The sequence below is a fragment of the Meles meles genome, chromosome 13, assembly GCF_922984935.1.
Source record: "Meles meles chromosome 13, mMelMel3.1 paternal haplotype, whole genome shotgun sequence".
NCBI classification, from domain to species: Eukaryota; Metazoa; Chordata; class Mammalia; order Carnivora; family Mustelidae; genus Meles; species Meles meles.
The window spans coordinates 82,185,522-82,206,143 of NC_060078.1; the positions used below are offsets into that span (position 1 = coordinate 82,185,522).

The window sequence follows — 20,622 nt, forward strand, 5'->3', positions numbered from 1 at the left end:
GACCTCAGACTCTCATTAAGCCCCCTCCACCTCCTAGGACTTTGGCCCCCCTGGATCTCAAATCAGTGGTATTCTTTCCATGAACCCTTTGCTTTGTGCATGGCTTTCCCTCAGTCCTCCATGCTCTCAGGTCTGATTTATAAGCTCCTAGTCAGCTTTCAAGTCCCTGCTCAGAATCATTTCCTTGAGGACATTTCTGTCCGGCCCCTCCTTGGGACCCCTGCGGCCACCTGCGGCTTCCTAACAGCTTGCCACAGACACAGGTATGACCCTGCTGTCTCCAGCACTGGTGGGCAGGGAGCACGGAGCATGGTCACTGACACAGCAGGTATGTTTATAGTAGGTGTTTAATAAATGCTTCTTTAACGTACTAGCAGATGAAGAGCTAGGGACTGACTTGGCTCCCAAGTAAAGTTAGTTTTATCAACTACCACAGCCATTTTAACCTTTGTATCCCAAAGATCTATAACCAGGTGCGTTTCTTTCTGTCCTCATCCGTAGCTGTTTGGTAAAATCTTTACAGTGACAGGAAATCTAAATTTTCTCCTTGAAAACTGGGCACCACGGATCTCTTTTCTATTCTACCTCTATAGTCTTTTGTATATCAGTGCTCACTGCTGTATTAGTAGGGGTCAGGGGTTTGGCCTTAGAGAAGGGATGGCTGGGTTGGAGTTCTTGGTTCCTTCCTCGGTGTGAGGCTCAGACTGGGACCTGCCTGGAGGGCCCTGTGGGGCCTGCAGCTCTCAGCCATGATCCTTGCTAGTCAGGCACAGAAGGCCACGGGCAGCCTGGTGGACCTCAGAGCAGCCACACCAGCATCTCAAACCTTCCTCAGTTGGGCCTGGGAGCGGCCTTCCTCTCGGCCTTGGTGGATACTGAGCTGGTGCACAGCAGAGCTAGGATCCCTGACCCACACAGGCTGTCTTCTCCCTGATTGGGAGGGAGGACTCACCCACCACGGAATGCCGCAGGTTCTGCTTGCTCATGACTCACGTGGTCCCGAAGGGACAGCTTTATGAGGTAAGCTTGTATGAACCAGGCCTCAGGGAAACATCAGCCCATTGTCCCTCTGAATACCAAGGAGGACTCACCTCCACCCTACCTCCCTTGCTCCTTACCTGCGGGGATCTCTCTTTCTATCTGAACATCACTGTCTTCCTGTGGAGACGTGCATGAATCTGGTAAGGGGCAAGGAAACCCAGATAAAGGGATTCCAGACTTCAGGAAGCTTTGCTGTTGACTCTCTGAGGGCTCAGAGAAGTTGCTAGACTGACGGCTGTTGCTTGGAGAGCTATACCCATCGGGAAGGAACTCTTTAACCAGCTTCTGTTCCACTGGGGGAGCAGACAAAGTCACACGTGCTTCTCCTTGTTGCTTCTCGCTGCTTCCAGAAAATACTTTTGCTTCTACTAAAAATAAAATAAGAGTTGTGCTCAAAACATCTGACGAGTGCATCTCAAAGGTACTGACTTGGGCACGCCTTGCTCGTCTGGAGATGGGACATGGGCTGTAGCACTCCTCCAGAAGGCCTGAGCCGTGGCAGGGGGCGTGGGGGGCAACGTTCATGGGCTTGGGCAGCATTCGTCACGTGATCGCGTACTGGGTAGGACCTCCCCCAGCTCACTGAGGAGCTCCACTGTATACACCACTCTCATGCATCCAGTCTAAAGACTCTGTGCTCGCCAGTGCCCTTAGAAACCCAAATGACTTTCTCGACACTAGGCAAGAGAGTGGGTGGTCAGCACACCGTGGGGCCCGAATACCTGGGTTCAAATCCCACCTCTAACTTCTAAGTTATCCGGCCCCATCTATAAAATTGAAGTAATCACATTAAATATTACTTATTTACTATTATGTCTATTTTCATAAGTTGTTCAAATAAGTAGCAACACATTTATATAATTCATGTAATTTTCACAGAAAAACCTATCAATTAAAATTGAGGCAATTTGAAACAACACTGATCTGTGTACAGTGTTTAGCACAGCACCTGATACACTGTAAAGCTCTTAATGAATGTTACCCATCATTATGAATGCAGAAACACTGACAGAGGGTCTGTACTATGGCAAGTACAGGGGTAGGCGGTAAGTTACGAGGTCACAGTGCAGACTTCTCATAAAGCAGTGGATTGAAAACGTATACAACATATTGCTTGTTGCCCCACTGTCCTACCAAGAGTCTAGAAGGCACCTGCTGCCCATCAACAGGGGACTACGAGATCCTAGGGCACCCACGTTCCGCAGCAAAAGAACAGAATAGGGCAAATGCTCTTGGGCAGATGTGGAGTACTCTCGGAGATGTGTTATCAGGAGAATGAAGCAAAATTCAGGACCGTGTATCAGGTCTGCTTCCACTGCTAAGTGCTGATATACTCAGGACCTCCCCGGAAGGACCCAGAAGGTGCTGGACACCTCGGGACCTCGAGGGCAGTGCAGGACTAGGAGCTGGGAGTGGAGGGAGAGACTTCCTTTTCACTGTTTGTCTCTTTTATACTCTTGGGGTTTTTTTGGGGGGGGGATACTCTATAAATGTTTAAAGGTTATTCACTTTAAATAAGTTAGTGATTCTTCACCAGGCATCATCTCCTATGTTAATACCCCCTAAGGGGTAGGGCCCCACCTGGGGGAGAGAGTCCCTGCTGCCAGGAGCTTATTTCCCCAACCTCCTTGGGTACTGGGGAGAAAAAAACTCCTAAGGACCGCTGGAATAAATAAGGACACTTAGAAGATTCTTGCAATATTTTCTCGGATGTCCTGCGCAAGAAGGGAATGAGCCCATGAGCACCTGGCATCAATCAGAACGGGGACCTGTTTTAAAATATCTCAGCTGTCTGCACTGTTCCAGTCCCTCTGTCCCTGAGCCCTGGTGTCCCCAACAATGAGAACAGGTTGAGTGTGGCGATACGGTGCAGGGCAGCGGGAAGGAGAGAGGACAGAGAGGACCCTCTCAAGTGTGTTCCCTGGCTCGGTGATCTGGGGCAAGGGAATCCACAGGGGCTAAAGTCGGCTTTCCATGTTCTTATAAACAAACAGACAAAATGAAGGAAAGCACCTAGTGGGTCCCAGCACACTGGGGGTACTAAGAAAATGGCAGTTATTTTTGGTCCTGTCATTTGGAGAGGACATATGGTCTCCTCCGGTAAAGGTTGGGTTTTGCTCATTTGTACAGAAAATATCTTTCTAAACTTTTATTTCAAAAACTGCCGATTCTGTTTAAGCATGAAATGCCATAAGCAAAAAGTCTCAAAACAGTTATTCCTTTCTATGTTGCTTCATTTTACAAGAAGCTCTCTTTAAAGAATCAAAAACGAGATCAGTGAACAGTAGGGCAGTCCCAGTCTGCTCCTCGCACACCGGTGTCGGGCTCTTTAAGGGAGACTGATGTACCTACTGCCCTCCCTAGCAGGTGCCTGTCGATCTGGTTTCATAGAAACTCTTATGGGAAGCTTTCGGTGAAGGTCAGATGGGTCCCCTCGTGTCTTGGAAGAGTTAAAATGACTCCCAGAAAGTAGAACGTGGTTGGTGTGCTCCAGAAGAGAAAGATACTCGGTCCAAGAAGGACTCCCTGACAACTTACTGATCAGATCTCTTTTTGTGGATTCTGAAAAGTACAACCATCAGCCATGAAATTATCCTCAGATGGTCCTCGCAAAGCAAAGATGTGCCCATCGTTTCCCCCATTAGGCCCTGCATGTGGGTTGGACTGAGAGTTCTCCATTCATGCCCCCAGTTTGAAACTCAATCATCCCAGTGATGGCCCATTGCACTGCCCGTCTTGACTCTGCCCATCTCGAAAGTCTTAAGAGAAGCGTGAGTAAATCAGCAGCCTCTGACGGGCATTTCTATTTCTTGGACTCAAACTCAAAGCCTCCTTCCTGAGCCTAATTTGGAAGAGCTAGAGCATTGCAGGTTTCCTTGAAATAAACATTTCCTTGAAATGTTTCTTCTTCTCAAATGCATTACCCCGGGGGATCCTGGGCAGCATCAGCCTTTGGCTCAGGTCATGATGCCAGGGTCCTGGGATCGAGCCCCACATCTGGCTCCCTGTGCAGGGGGATCTGCTTCTCTCTCTCTCTCCCTCCACCCCCCTCCCCCCGGCTTGTGCACATGCGCTCTATCTTTCTCTTAAAGAAATAAAATCTTAAATTAAATAAAATGCATTACCCTATGTATTGGTCTTCTCTAGCTCTAGTACTGAGCTATACTCACCTATCCAAAACTGTGCCATGCTCCGGGAGGTGAACAGAAAGCAATCAGAGATCCTGCCCAATGAGTACCTTGTATATAATTTTCCCACCTACGACAGTATTCATAAACAACAGACTTCCGATACCAAGAGCAAAGCTCAAAGCTAGTTGTTTTCAGGGGAGGATGTCATTGCACCTGTTACTCAAAAGCTTCCGGGAGGAGAGAGATCAGTCAGCAGGCGGGCTCGGCCACAGCTTCCCTGAGAGCTGATGGGGCGTGATTCTGGGAAAGACAGAGGTAAGCCACAAATGAGTGTGGAACACAAAGGGCTGCCCACAGTCTGGGCAGCAGGCAGGGCTGGCCAGCGGAAGAGAGCCAGAGGAGTGGTCTGCTCTGGACTTTGTGTTCCTGCCCTCACCGCGTGTGACAGCGGGACACTTCTCTGCGTGAGATGTGGCCTCTGCTGACCCAAGCACAGGGCAGGGGAGTGAGGACTTCCGGGACACACACAGCATCTCAGCCAACCAAGAGCCATGAACCTGGACCAGGCGCGGCTGCCACTAGGTCCTTGGCACATAATGAGGACAAGGCACCCCTTCCCCAAGACACTTCACCTCCACTGGCCGGAAAATATAATGAACCAATCTGACAGAAAAAGATACTTCACTGATTCTTTCCAAATATTAAGGCAATGCATAAGCTTTTATGTTTTTGTTTTTGTTTTTGAGAGAGAGAGAGAGAGAGAATCAAGTAGGGGTGGGGGAGAAGGGGAGAGGCAGAGGGAGGAGAATCTTAAGCAGGCTCCACACTCAGCACAGAGTCGGATGCGGGCTTCACCCCGGGACCCAGAGAGCATGACCTGAGCAGGAATCAAGAGTCAGACACTTAACCAACCGAGCCACCCAGACACCCCTCTAATCTTCTATGTTCTTATGGGAGGCCCTAGTGAGCCATTATATCCCCCCTCCCCCTGGCCCCCAGTCCTGCCTGTGACAACTCAGCTCAAACAAAAGCTAGAAAATGGGCAAATGGCTGCTAAGAAGGACGGGCCCAGCAGTGAGAGTCTGTCAGTGAATCGCAAAGGGAGAGCGGGGCGGGGGACAAAACCAAACAGGGAAACACATGCATGAGCCAGAGAGGATGGTTGTCTGGGGGACGCTGAAGAGCCCAAGGCAGGTAAGTCACCTACAGAATACATTCTAGAGTCATTTATCCCCAGATTAGATTTTGTTCTAGGTATTTTGGCATTAAAGATGGAACTCAGCTCCTAGCAAGGTCCTGAGGGTTGGGGCTACCTCTGCGCACCTTCCTGCCTTCTTAAAATGGACCGAACCCAGCCAATGAGCCAGAGACATTTCTGAACAAAGCCGGCTTCCCGGAATCCAAGGCATACATGTATTTCCTCCCACATTTCAGTGTTCCCGCTGGGGATATCCCCCTTGAAAGTTGGACCATCTTACAACTGACCGGGTCTTAGGGTAACTGAAGCTTCTGTCGATGCTTCTGGGTCACTGAAATAAATACGAGTTTCTAAACTACAGGGCGAGCCCGAGGATCTCCTAGAGGGTGATGCTATTTGCCCTGCAGTCCCGCCTGCCCTCCCCCATCACCACCTTATTAAAGCTCTCACGTCTGCATTTTCTGTACAGTTTACCTAACTCTTCCAGCAAATCCCGGAAGCCCCACATCTCACTGGAAACCAAAGAAGTGAGCTTGACAGGACTGTGTGTCAATCAGTCAGAAAGACACTCTCGGCGACATCCTCGGGTCAACGGCAGATTCTCCTCGCTTCCGGCAGGGCTTCCTGTCCCCAGTTCTGGCACAGGGACCCAGGAGGCTGCCGCCGAGGGGGAAGACAGGGCCTTCTCTGCACAAGGCATGCTCATTTTCGGACACGGAGGCTGATGCAGGGAGAGGACACAGGATCACGGATGCTCAGTGGCACCAAACGTCTTCAGCAAGAGCTCTGCTCTGTTCAGCAGAGAGAGAACCTCCGACCACCTCCAACTATCATGTAGAAGGCGAAATCAAAGAAAGTCAGTTGGCAGCCCACCGAAGAACCACTGAGAGAGAAAAGAAGAGTGTTTTGCAATGAGCAAGGTCGGTGGAGGTATTGTCCTTTTTCCATGTCAAGGCTTGATCTCTGGGCCACCGATGGAAGCTCACGTGGAAATGGGGCTCCATGTGGGACCCCGCATCCCACCCAATCCAGACTTCTGTTTTAAATCAGCCCATGATTGTTTCAGCATATTTCTACTCAGTTTCTATGCGGCGCTGTCGTGCCTGGGAAGGGAGTCCGAAGAGGGGAGGGGGGGCAGGCAGCAAATGGGACAAACAGCTCCAGGCAGAGAAGATGGGGGCAGCAAGCCCCAGAGCCAAGCCACACAGCAGGAGCTGAGTTTGATCTGCCGCTCTGGGGAAGAGAAAAGGGAAGAAATGATCGAGCCCAGGGGAACAGACAGGCAACCGAGGAATCAGAGGGTGAAGATAAATGGGCGTCCCAAGGCAGCTGGGCCAGAGGAAACACATGGGGAGCGAGCCCTTTCCGGAAATGAGACTTCCTGCCCATGCCAGCCCTTCCTAGACAGTAAACACGTCTCTTCTGGTATAGGCATCAAACACCAGAACCCTGTTTCTCCCTAAAAATCTGCAAAAAGAGCCTTCCCTTTCTGGAACGCCGGCACACAGTGGGGGAGGGGAGAGTGGTTATGCTGTTAAGATGTCTAGATGGTGTCAGGACACAAATTCGCCCGTGCGGGGATCCGAAGAGCTCTGTGTTCAGAGAGCAAGGGGAAAATGCAGTCTCTCTGTTGCTATTGTTCTAGGGTCAAGTTGCAAAATACCACGTGGGAAACAATGCACGCAAGTCTCCCTTACGCCGAAGGCTCGTCTGTGCAATTCCTGCGAAGAGAAATGAATAATAGCCCTCCTCTCCCAGAGACCGTCTAGAAAGTACACTGGATAAATAGAGCTGTTTTCCCAACTATGTCATAATCCTAGAGGTCTTAAGGCTGATGAACACAAGTCTTAGAACATACAAAAAGTATTTGGAAGGCAGAACTAAAACGCACGTGCACGGGCGCGCACGCATCACACGTATGCCTGTCTGTTTTCCGTAACGCGATTACCGTGAACACATTGCAAGTGGCGGTGGAGAGACACAAGTCCAGGGACAGATCGGATCATTCTATCTTACCCTCGGGAAAGACAGCCCCAGGTTACTGCACTGTCCATAATCTTTTATCCCAAAATGTGACTTCTCTTCCTGAAGTACAGGAAAAGCACATTTTAAGCCTCTTCTTCAAACCTGATGCTAGGGGTGCCTGGGAGGCACAGTGGGCTGGACATTGGACTCTTGGTTTCAGTGTGAGGTGAGCCCTACGCCAGCCTCTGTGTGGAGGCTGCATGGGATGCTCTCTCCCCCTGCCCCTCCCACTTGTGCTCTCTCTTTTTCTATAATAATGAACACATAAATCTCAAAAAATAAAACAAAACTTGATGCCAATGTTCCCCAAAGCCAGCATTTGGGAAGATAATTTTCTCATTAAGGTGCACTTTCTTTAAAAAACCTCTCTTCAAATTACAAAGGCAATAAGTGATCAAATTTGAAATACAGGAAAGCATATAAAAAATTAAAATCATTGACAAGCTGTCACTCAAAAATGTTCCCAGTGATTTTCTCTGGGAAGTAGGGCACATTTCCGGTGGACTAATCCACTTTCCCCTTTATTTCTTTCATTTCCATTACGGATATCACTTATGACAAGACAGGGTCCCCCACTTCCACGCAGTGATACATAAAAGCCAGGTTCCTTAACATGCTATTGTTGGGAGAGCTCTGTGTCTGTGGATGGCCACTCTTCCCATTTTGCCTGATGATTCTGGCAGACTTTCATCTCACCTCCTCTTGGTTTTCCTCGGTGCTCTGACAATGACCAAGCAGGTAATGCCACACATTAAAAATTGATTAAAAAAAAAAAATCCAGCCCATCTGCCAGGTGTTAAAGGGAATGAGAGAGAAGAATCTTAGTCAAAGTTCCTGCAGAGTGAAATGCCTGTTGGGCATGTGTGTGCATGTTTGCTTGTGTGTGTTAGTGTGTGCATGTGTATGTGGGTACATGTGGGCGTGCGTGCGTGCATGTGTGTGTGTGTGTGTGTGTGTGACACGGCCAGGGGCTTCCAGGTCTTACCCCATTACCTTCATCTGAGGTTTTAGTACTCCAGAAAGTGAGAAAGCAACATTTGCTTTTGGTCTCTCCTGCCCTCTCAAAGAAAATGCCTGCCCTCTTGATCTTCAACAACCCTTTACCGAGCACCGACTGTGTGCCAGGCACTGTCATAGGGCACTTGGGATACAACAGTGAAAACAACAGAATTCCTGCCCTTGTGCCAAGGACCATCCAAGTCAGCCCCCCTCCTACAACCAATGACCGTCACCTCCACGTCCACAGCCAGTGACATCACTTCTGCTCCTTCAGCCACTGAAGTCACCCCCATGCCTGTAACCAACGACATCAGCCCCACTAGAGCCTACCACGCCTATAGCCAGTGACCACTGCTGCAACTAATGACCATCACCGCCCCTCCCACTCCTACAATCAGTGACATCGCCTCTGCTCCAGCTCCCACTGCCACAACCACATTCCATCCTGGAACGTAAGTGCACCCAGAGCAGCTGTTCTTCCGAGCTGGGAAGTGGACACCTGCCGCTCTCTGACTCCGTCTGCGAGCTCTCCCGGCTCACGGAATGCGACTTCCTCCAGGCTCTTCATTCTTCATCACTGACACCTCAAGTCCCCACACCCCTGTGGCAGACACGGCTGGCTTCCTACCCCATCTCAACTTTTGTCTTTTTTCTTAGAAGATCCTCATTTTGTTCAAGATGGCCATGAGCCCAGCTAAAACAAAGATTTTGGTCTCCTAGGCTACTGATCTGGCCAGTGACCTAACTGCAGAATTCCTTTGGGAGAACTTCTATAAGGTCTCAGGAAGGACTGTCCAGCTGGTATTTACTGGGGACGGGGGTGTGAGGGCTGGGGTCCCAGCGACCATCCTAGGAGTTTAATAAGGGGCCAGATCTAAAGGAAAGTAGAGCAGGAAACCAGAGGTCTGAACTCCTGATGACATTGTCGGCCTGCCATGTCTTCCCCAGACTGCCCATCTCTGGACTTCTTTTACAACAAAAATAAATTCTTACATTTTCAAGCCACAGCTTTATGGATATCTAGTTACTCAAAGCTACGCAAAAGTCCTAAAGGATACAAGGCCCATCTGTCACAGCATGAATTTTAAGTGGCTGAGTTAGTGGTAGCATGTCTCTGAATCACATGAAAGTTTTGTTAAAACCCAGAATCTGGGGCACAGTTCCAGGATTTCCCACTAAGTCCAGATTGGGGTCCCGATGTGCATTTTTTAGTTCCCATCATATTGAGCCTGCTGTTCCAGGAACCACACTTTGAGAGCAACTAGATTAGTTAAACAAAAAGCAAAGACAACATTTTACGGCTCAGCACCTTACCACTAAAAATGTGGTCAATGAATGTCATCACCTGGGAACTCTAGAGACACAGAACCTCAGACCCTGCCTCTGACCTACTGACTCAGAATCTGCCTTTGAACCAATCCCCAGGCACGTCCAGCACAAGTTCCATGACCAGACTCAGCCTATCACTGTCCTCAGGACCTTGACACATGCTTCATGACTGCTGAGGCAGACAGTCGGCACAGGCCCATCAGGGATTCTACTCAAAAGCCCTCCAATCACTCAGATTTTCATCAGCCAAAGTGTGATGTCAGAGTGGAGGGACATGCAGTCCAGCCATATGCCCATAAGAACCAGAACATGAAAGAACATCTTAAAGATGAAACCATGGTCAGCCTCCTGGTTTCCCAGATTTTCCAAGACCCGCCAACTATTCTCAGAGAAGCGACCAAGGAAATTTCCATGGGCATAAGTACAAATGTAACCACTAGAACAAAGATACGAGCATCTTAAGTGTCCCCCAAACATTACAAATGAAAAAGCAAAGAGTATATCTTAGAGAAAAAGAAATACAGCAAAAATAACAAATTACAAATTATAAAATTATGATGAAGATGGACTCAAATAGCAGTCCTATCAATAAATGCAAACGGGTTTAATTTGTTTATTAAAAGATGACGACTTTCAACACAAAGACCAGCAAAATGGGAACCTTGGCAATACCCAGCGGGACCACATATGAACCCGCCTTTCAGCCCAGAACTTCCCCCACTAGGAAACCACTCTAGTGGGCTCATGAGACAGTCCGCCCAGACCTTGTGGGTAACACTGGCCCATTTGTTTGCTCCTGTCAGACAGAGGAGAGAAACCAAGCCCAGGGCAAGAGGGACAGATCTCAGGCCTGGAGGGAGGAAGAGCCCTGCTGTAGAATGCGCAGACATCAGATTCGTGTTTGGGCAGACCATAGGTCAACACCCCCAAACAGCCAGTTTTTAAAAAATATTTTACTTATTTATTTGACAGAGAGAGATAATGAGAAACAGCATAAGCGGAGGGAGCAGCAGAGGGAGAGGGAGAAGCAGGCTCTCCGCTGAGCAGGGAGACCGACTTGGGGCTGAATCCCAGGACCCTGGGATGATGACCTGCTCCGAAGGCAGACGCTTAACTGACTGAGCCACCCGGGCGCCCCATAAACAGCCAGTCCTGATGCCAGCACTGAACTGAGCACCTGTTCTGAGAAGTCCAACGAGACAGAGCGCAGACCCGATGTGTGGGACCTGGCTGACAGAGCCCGCAGGGTCTTCCAGCTAGCGACTGTGGCCAAAGTGATGTAGGGGAAAAAAAAACAAAAAAAAAACAAAAAAAACATCTGAAAGCCAAAGGCAGCAAAACACAAAGCACCTCTAATGACACAAATGCTTCCAGGCAGTCCAAGGGGGTGCGGGGGGACGTCAGCTACACCAGCGGGCGAAAGCTCATCAGACTAGATTAGGGCTTAATCCCTTTCGAGAGCTCTGGTGTTAGCCCCTGGGCAGTCCACACACGGGCAGGTCTTGACAGTCCTATATTCTATTTATTCATTTATTAAAGATTTATTTGTTTGAGAGAGAGAAGGGGAGTGTGGGGGGAGCAGCAGCAGGAGAGGGAGAGAAAGAATCCAAGCAGACTCCCCGCTGACCACGGAGCCCGATGTGGGGCCAGACGCCAGGACCTGAGCCGAAACCAAGTGTTGGACACTTAACTCACGGCGCCACCCAGGCGCCCCGATGTTCCTACATTTTAGAGCACCCCTCAACAGCGTCCGCACTTGCAGGCTGAGCATTGGCACCACAGGGGACAAACAGAACCCCGCGGGGTGATGCTTGCCTCCGGCACCAGCACGATAGCCACGGCGGCTTGCACTGCTCTTTTCCGACCATAGTTTAAACATATGCCGGCCACACTGTCCCTACTTTACAAAAAAGGAGTTAAAAATAGTTGCCTGAACCTGCTTAGGACTCATTTAGCACAATTATGATGAAGACGGGAATCATCAGGTCCCGAAAGCAGCAACTCCTTAACCTTCACTCTGCGGTCGTTGGACTCGAGCCAGAAAGGGATGGAGCCGGTGCCGAGTTGTGAAGGAAATAAGCGCAGTTAAAGAGCCAGTGCGAAGTGGTGAATGCATGAATGCACACGCCGAAAGCCCGGCCGGAAGGTATGGGGTATGAAGTTAGAGGTCCCGTAACAGGGCCAAGGGCTCTGTGTGCAGGATCCCCCTTTTCTCAAGACACTTTCCAGTTCTCCCAGGCAATGAATGGCCACTGGCACTCCCAGGACCCTGGCTGTCAGGAATCCCTGCTCTGCTGCTTCAGTGGGGTTGGGGCCAGGAAGGAGACAGGCTGGCCTGATACACAATACCTCCGCTTCCTGCCTTGCCCAGTCGGTCCCGTCCCTCCCTCCAACCCCAGTCAGACACTCGTTTCCATGACAAGATCTGGAAACATCATTTGGGGAAGATATAAATACCTCCAAGGGTTCCATGTCAGGAAAGGAAGTGAATTCCAAGGCCAGAGGATTCCCGTGGAAAAGGCTCCGGGTCTACTTCCCAGTGCTCTTGGGACTGCGAGAAGCACTTCCTTGCCTGGCTGACATCATTTTTCTGGTTTTCTCAGACACTTTGCACAAACCTCAATCATGTCAAGCCAAACTCAGCGGAAACACATGGTCCTGCATACGTCTTCTTCTAAGAACGCTGTGCCCTTTGAAGAACTATTTTTGAAAATCAGAATTGGAGACTCCCCAGGGCCTCTGAAGAGAAGCACATGCCACCCAAAAATAGTAATGAAGAATAAATCAAGCAACACAAAGAGCCTGAATCCGGGCAGGGCGGACCGCAGTCAACACACGGACAGACCCCAGCGCTGGCTGGCTTTCTCTGCCTTCACCTCCTAGGTGCCAGGCTTCTCCACGTCCCGTCCTTCCTTCCCCTGTTCCCTCCTGAGTGACCATCATCACCCAATGAAATAAACAGGTGGTGTCACACCAGAAAAATGCTCTGTTTTCCCATTACTCCCATTTAATGTGGATTTCCCAAGTTATTTATTTCTCGTCTCTGGGAGTAATTCATAAGAAACAAAACATACTTATTTTATGGGCTTGCCCCGGGAGATCACTTAGGTACAGAAAAATGGAAATACACTTAACTGGTCTTTAAAAGCCACAGAGAGGATTTGTAGCTAGTCAGCATCTTCCTGATGCCCACAGAGGGGAGGGATATTTGTGTGTGTGTGTGAAAATAAACTTATCATTGTCTTATTAAAAATCATCATTCAGAGCAATGTGGGAAAGGCAAAATTGTTACAAATTACTAGCTTTTTCTGAGCTGATGTCTAATATACAAGCCTGGGGGAAGGAGAGAGACCCCATGCACTTTTAGTCTTGCTAGCTGTCTCATGTTGGCCAGCAAAGTAAATAACTTCCTTCTGACCATTTCAAGTCTTCAGCTAAAGCAGCTGAGCGTTGTTCTACAGAAGCCTGCAGCATTGGCCGTGCATCGTACTGAATGAGCACAGGATTCATGTCTTCTTTCCCCACACCACTGCCTCCCCCTCTTTTTTTGGTCAGGATATTGAATTCATTCTTGATTTCAAAAGAGTAAAGAAAAAAAAAAAGATGGTTGATTGGTTTTCATTGGGCTTTTAAACCTCTCATCGGGCTTTCCAAAGCTTCTCTTAGGAAGGGAAACTGCCTTTCTCACTGTTCTATCCAGTTCCTACAAACTCTGAGCCATCTTTGTTTCTCATCTTGATGGCTTTCAAAGAAGTCTTTTAGGTCAAGCTGTAGAGTAAGTACAGGACCCTTTAAAATGTGGGTTTTTAAGCAGGGGCCTCTGGAGTGTACTGGTACTTCCTTTAAGAAATTCGTTTTTTTTTGTTTGTTTGTTTTTAGATTTTTATTTATTTATTTGCCAGAGAGAGAGAGAGCGAGTGCACAGGCAGGCAGAGTGGCAGCAGAGGCAGAGGGAGAAGTAGGCTCCCTGCTGGGCAAGGAGCCCGATGTGGGACTCGATCCCAGGACGCTGGGATCATGACCTGAGCCGAAGGCAGCGGCTTAAACCACTGAGCCACCCAGGCGTCCCAAGAAATTCGTTTTTTAAATGGTCATTGTCAACATCTTGTTAGCAGTTGGGGAAGCAGGGTAAGGGGTGCTAGGAAACTCTCTGTATTCTATCCACACCATTCCTAAAAGTCTAGAATTAGTTTAAACTTGAATGTTTTTAAAAACAGTCATTTATGGGAACTTAAAAAACTCTCCTCCCAGGGTTGCGTCCTTCAAAGAGTTGAAAGTCACTTCTCAGTAACTCTGAAATGTGGCTCTCAATCTCTGTATTTGCTGATGTCCCAGAAGGGGCATAAGCGTGTTTGTAAAACCCTGCTCTGTGTTTATTGAAACATCCTATGCATCTCAGCTCGGTTTCCAGTTTCCGGCAAATCTGTTGGTGAGTGGAGATGGGTCATGAGCTACTGAGAATCCCACCAAGGTCAGCTCTGTTAACAAGGTAGCTGCATGGTCCCTCAGAGCACGGCATAAGTTCTCCCGGGCTGGCCAAGTTTGCAAGGCAGTATCGTTTCAGGGAGATGGAAGGCCTTTGGAATACCACCGACAGGAAGGATTTGGAATGCACACGAGACCTGTGATCTGCTCCAGCCTGGGTCTGCCTCCCATTAACTGTGTGACTCCACGGTTCACCCAGCCCATCTGGCCTTAAGTCACTCATCTCTACAGCGGGATGAGCACCATCCTGCTTTGCGAGGGCGAGATGGGGAAATGTGCATACTCAAGGAGAATATGCAGAAAACAGTGCAAGGGGAGCCTTTGTTGGTTACCCAACCCTAAGATGGCCCATATCTAAGGCACAAATTTAAAAGTGATATGTACGGAATTTGTCCTTTATTTCAAATCCAAGGGGGAAAATATACACCCAAGGGCACAGAGAGAGGCAGGAAGACAGCTCAATCTTTGACCTACGTCCCACCCCATGTCCAGACTGCTATTTCCTGCCTATTGTGCCAAACTCACTAGAAGGCCAGTGAAGGTCAATGTGGGTTATGCTTTGTGGTCCCTTTATATGGCAGGATAACCAATGAGCTTTTGGTGGGGCACACTGAGCCATCTTCTTGGGCCTGCAGAGGCTCTGGGGGATGGACTCTGCTCTCCAGACCCACTGGCCTTGGTCTGTCCCTCGAACGTGCCATCTCCCCTCCTTATGCCATGTCCGGAGCGATTCTGCTGGGGAGCGGGTCAGAGAAGATGATATGCAGGCACCCCTGCAGGGGCTGGAGAAGGTCTGAGACCCTCTGGGGATCTTCAGATGAAAAGCAGGTGGAAGGGGGCGTGACCAGCACGTGACCCTTCTATACCTTTCCCTTTCTCTTATGCCCTGACCACTCAGCCAGACCGAGCTGCATACAAATACCGGCACTGAGGTGGGGAAAGGGGAGAGAAACACGCAGTGAGATCCGTGCCCAGACTCCACCCGACCCAGGCCCTGAGAGTTCAAGGTCAACTGCTGCATAAAAATATTTGGGATTTTTCATAAAAGTCTAGTCACAAAGGGACTCACTCTAGGCTCACACAAGTACGCCCTGGAACTGAAGAGGAGAAAGCACTGAGAATCAGTAATGCACGGGGTTTCCCAACAAGCACGGCCGATCCTACCCTGCCCGGGGCTGGAGCCTCTGAGAGCTGAGCTCCCAAGGGACCCCGATGGTTCAGTCCTAACTCATCCCAAGTAAGGTCAGACTTGGACAGGACCTGCCTCTGAGGACACAGCTGATGTGTGCTGTCGTGAGGCCTCTCTGCGGTCACGGGCCTGCTGTTATTTATATGCTCTGGATGATTCTTTTCCTTCGTGAAGACGCCTTTCTCCCATTAAACCTAATGGGACTCATGTGGCTGAACTGAAGGCATTTCATTCTCCCGCTTTTCTAAAAATAAAATGTGGAAAAGGGAAACATATGTATTGTTTCTATTTGGGATTGTGAAAACACAAACAAAAAAGGGACCAGAGAAATTCAGTGTCCAAGAGATCCAGTTCCTTCTCAGTTAGAAGACTGGGAGGTTACTTGTCCTTAAATCAGTTCGGACGCGAGATCCTCTGAAATCCTGCTCATGTGCTCTGTGAGCACAGTTTAGTGAGTGCTCTCTGTACCCCTGAACACTACACTTCTCCCATCTTCACTTTGAGGACCAGGACACCGACAGGTCTTTGTTAGTTAATGAACGTGGACGAGTCCTGTGTTGTGGTTCACACTCAGAAGAGCTATATTCCAGAAAAGTCTGCTGTAAAGTAAATTACTAAATAGGGAATTTGGTTTTCCTAATGAGTTGCATTATTCACTTGTAATTACATATGGCAAGGATGAAAAAAAATACCCCTTGGATAGAACAAAATTACACTTCAAAACATAAACACTTCAAAACATCCTTTTCAAGTTAACACATTTAAAGAGACGATATGCTCTTGCAACGTCAACACCAACTGCGCCAGGGTCCAATCTCAAAATCTCACAAAATCGCAACAACTGAAAATAAACTTCTGATCTGCCTTGTCTCACCTAAGTGTAGTATTAATAAGCCAAAATTGGCTACCTTTGCTCAGCCTTCTACTGGCGTGAACATTTCTAGTTTTCCATCCAGGACCCTTTCTGTTTGTTTTGTTTTTCCCAACACTTGTTTGCAGGCATCTTGAAACATGGCCACGCCTCCACGGACAGTCTGGTCCGGGGCTTGGGAACCCACAGATGCATCAGGTCTGGGCCTGGCACTGGATGCGTCCCCCCAAGGAACGGGGACTGGACCGCGGTCGGCTGTCTCATATATCTGAAAAGAAACTTAAGTGGGACCTAAGCCAGCCATTCTGCCCTGTAATTCAGTGAGTTCGTTACTCCCAAACCCAGGCATTTCCTTCCTTCCTTCCTTCCTCCCTCCATTCCCTCCCCCACCCCATAAGGAGTCCAGCAGCAAGTTGTGTTAACTCTGAAACACCAAAAACTGTTCAACTCCCGCTCAGGTTGACTTCTGCACTCCTGACTGTCCTGCTTCCACCTGAGATCTTGGAGAAAGATGTAAGTTACATCATGACAATCCTCTGCTCCCATCTCTCCAACAGCTTTCATCCCGCCTAAAATAAATCACAAACTCTCCTGACGTGATCTGTCTCTTGCCCACCTTCTCGAGCTCACGTGGCTGCCCCTGGCCCCCTGCACCCCCTCACTGGCCTTGGTCTTGTCTCTCAGATGAACCAGCTCCATTCTGTGTCAGATCAGGGGCTCCTGACCAGCTGTCCCTTCTGTCTAAAGTGCTCATCCTCTCCGCCTCCACAGAGTAGGCTCTCATTACGCAGATCTCGACTGAGACATCCCTTCCTCAGAGACGCCTGCTAAGACCACCCCATCTGAAGAAGCCGACAAGCCAAGCCGTCAGCCCAGCCACACCACCTGAGTCCAGGGCTCTGCTAAAGCTCTTCTCTCCGCTGGGAATTTCTCATGCAGATGCGCCATCTATTTGCCTCCGTCTCTGACCACTCGCCAGGTAAGGTCCCTGAGGGCAGGGACGTCGCACTGCTTACCGCAAACCTAAGGCACCTAGAGGACAGCTCGCACCATGGCTGAGCCTCTGTCACGTGACTCACATCATGTAGGTGATGGCTCAGGTCTTCAGTAAGGGCTTATGGTCCATGAGGGGCGCAGTGAAGACGCACTTGCCTACCAAACACGAGGAGGTGATGAAGAGATACGGGGTCTGCACCCTAAAGTATCGTCAGGGGAGTTCTGATAGTTTCTTAAGGGGGAACGATAACTCAATAATTCAGTAGTATTGTTTAGGTACCTCGTAGAGTCCAGATTCCTCTTATGAATGAAGGATAGATTGTGAACAGAGACATAGCTCTTGGCCCCACAGAGTGGCCAAGTTGGGGTATTTGTGACAAAAGGATAGACTTCAGGCCGAGGACAGCTAATTCCATCTGCACTCTTATGGTAACAAAACCAGGTAATTCTAGAAGCACCTGGGTTCCTTCCATTCCAGTGGCCTCAAGGAAAGGAAAATTGTTTTGAGACTAAGCCTAATTCCCGAATAGAGCCATTTCTGCATGCTTACAACTTTTTCTTTCTTTCTTTCTTTTTTTTTTTTTTTTTTTTTGAATCATTCACTCCACTCAGGAAGGTATTGGAAGCCTTGCTTGTCCTTACCTGGACAACTCTATTGGCGGGCACTGCAAATCCATTTGGTTGAAAGGGGGGATGCGGAGAGTGGAGAAACTGGCGTGAGCGCATCCCTGTCTGACGGGGACTGGACATTAGCTAAATTCAAATGTACAGATCTCATTATAACCACATCATCATGGACAATAGTTCCTGCCCCTTTCTAGTCCAAAACTTTTGCAAATCAAGTGGCACACTTCACCAGTTCTAATTCACAGTTTCTGCACACTTTCTTAGCAGAAGCATGGGTGGATAGAAAACTAGACAAGAACCAGCTGAAAGGAATAGTGGAGACAGAGAAGCAAAGGGCTCCACTACACCTTGTCTGAAATCATTTACATCCTGAAGAGCTCAAAGTCATCACTCTGGCTTTCCCCATGATGTGGAATTACACGTTTCCCACTTCTGACAAGACCCCCAGTCTAGCCACATGAGGGCAATCTTCAGGAAGGAAGCAGCTGATCAGCTTTGTGGGCCACACAGACCAGACAGTAAATACTGGTGTGTTCCCGGGGAGAACAAGATGGTCAGGTTCTGTATGAGATTAGAGGAGATGAGCACTTCCTTATGGGAAAAATAGTTCACAGTTTAAAGGGCAGTTTCTCTTCTGAAAAGGAGTTAAGGAACAACTTTGGTTTGGATCCTCTTACTTTTTAGTTCCCTGCACCTGTTCCATCATTCTCGCTGAATAATACCTAGCAATATGCAATATGCAGAAATCCACTACTTTTTAAGTTACGGTCTGGAAGATGTTGCTAGCTGAGACAACACAATGCAGGACAGTTACCGTATGTGGATTAAATCCCAATGAAGTGGTTATTCAATCACTCTTTCAAAAAAGCAAGACCATCCACCAACCTGATAGGGCATGTGGCTGGCAGGTTGTGAACAAGGTGGGGACAGGTTGGGGGTGCACCATATTAAAGAACAGAGAGCATTTTGGGGTTAGCAGGTGGAGCCCAAGTGAAAAGATACTGTAGTGCACTTAGCATTCTGGTCTTTGCTAGTCTTTTGACTTGTAGTCTAATTTCCTTTGGTTAAGTAATTCAACTCAGCTGCAGAGAGACTCTGTTTTTCGTACGTTAACTTTCATGATGTAATTAACGATTCACATCCAATTACATCATGTTAAAAACCTCCTTCCAATCCTTTCTCTACTAATCCTGGACTCAGTGCCTGCGTGCTGACTTGATCAAAACTCAGGAGGAAAGCGGAAAGCTCATTTGCAAGCACAGAGGTGAGCCTGGGATGATGTTTACTGGTGCTTTGGACAAACACATGCCTGCCTTCAGTTTGTGAGTTGAGATCGGATATGTTTTTATAAGAAAATCCTAAGGTAGTAGGTAGGCCATCTTCAGAAGAAGACTTTTATATCAGCTCCACAAACATGGCCTCCATACCAGCTCGATGCAGGTATTGCCACCTGACTCCCTGCGGCCCGGGAGAGCTTCACAGTGTCCCCAGAGTAAGGCCTAAAATCCCTGCTGTAGATAGCCCTCCACATGGGATCCTAGACTTCTTTCCATTACCATATCCTGTTTGCAACCCATCAAGTCCTCAGGGATCGAAGTACATGTTCCATTTGTCATTCTCCTAGATCTTCTGAACTTCTGTGTCTGCCGCGTGCTGCTTTCCAGCCCCTGGGATGTCTCTCTCCAGCCCACTGATGCCACTGAAACTTTGCTAGTTCTCTCTTTGGAAATCAAACCCCCCTCACTCTGCCGGCTCAGCATGGGGTGTGGATTATCCCATGGGCCTGACTTTGACTCATCTTTCATGCTTCTCTTTCCCTCTCACCTGTGAGCATCCTGAGACAGAGAAAGCTCTCTTTCCCTTCACCATACCACCAATGGCACCAAGCACAATCATTCATCTGTACTCTGTTCTCAGTAAAACTTTGAAACGAGTAATTTTTGCATTCAAGTCTTTCAGACACATGCCAGTTCTCTGAAAATCCATAGTTATTTGTGTTGTTACAACAATTTCAACTCCCTAAAGACAAAGAACTCAGAATATAGTAGCAGAACTGTAAAATGGAAGTTCAAAATGACGTAAGGGTGACTCCACACTGACCCAAAAGGTATGGGCTAATCATCATGGTCCCTGGTGACATAAAAGAGTTAGTACCTTAAAGACCCCTAGGAAAAACCCTAATGGTCAAGGAGCTGAAGGGGAAGTAGAATATAAGACAGTTCCACAGCAGGAAATACACATGGCCAATACACAATCCTACGTCATTTGAAATTAAACATGACTAAGATACACTCTTTCACCTATCAAATCAGCAAAGCACAAAAATATATGCACTCAGGCGCCCGGGTGGCTCCGTCGTTGGGCGTCCGCCTTCGGTGCAGGTCATGGCCCCAGGGTCCTGGGATCGAGTCCTGCATCAGGCTCCCTGCTCAGCAGGAAGCCTGTGTTTCCCTCTCCCACTCCCCCTGCTTGTGTTTCCTCTCTCACTGTGTCTCTCTCTGTCAAATAAATAAATACAATCTATATATATATATATATATGTACATATATATATATACATACATACACACACTCAATTTTAAAGATTTTATTTATTTATTTGACAGACAGAGATCACAAGTAGACAGAGAGACAACCAGAGAGAGAGAGGAGGGGAAGCAGGCTCCCTACTGAGCAGAGAGCCCGATGCGGGGCTCGATCCCAGGACCCTGGGACCATGACCTGGGCCGAA

General features: G+C 48.5%; 1 protein-coding gene across 5 annotated transcripts in view; it reads right to left on the bottom strand.

The window, feature by feature from the left end:
* Window positions 1-20,622, bottom strand: part of C13H10orf90 (chromosome 13 C10orf90 homolog) — a 210,913-nt gene that overhangs the window by 21,380 nt on the left and 168,911 nt on the right. For 4 of the 5 annotated variants that reach the window (XM_046027351.1, XM_046027355.1, XM_046027352.1 and 1 more), the window contains one exon: window positions 1,119-1,409. The exons of the other annotated variant lie outside the window; for it this stretch is intronic. In XM_046027351.1, the coding sequence (XP_045883307.1) occupies window positions 1,119-1,409 (291 nt within the window). The remainder of the gene's footprint in view (window positions 1-1,118; window positions 1,410-20,622) is intronic. 5 annotated transcript variants of the gene reach the window in all.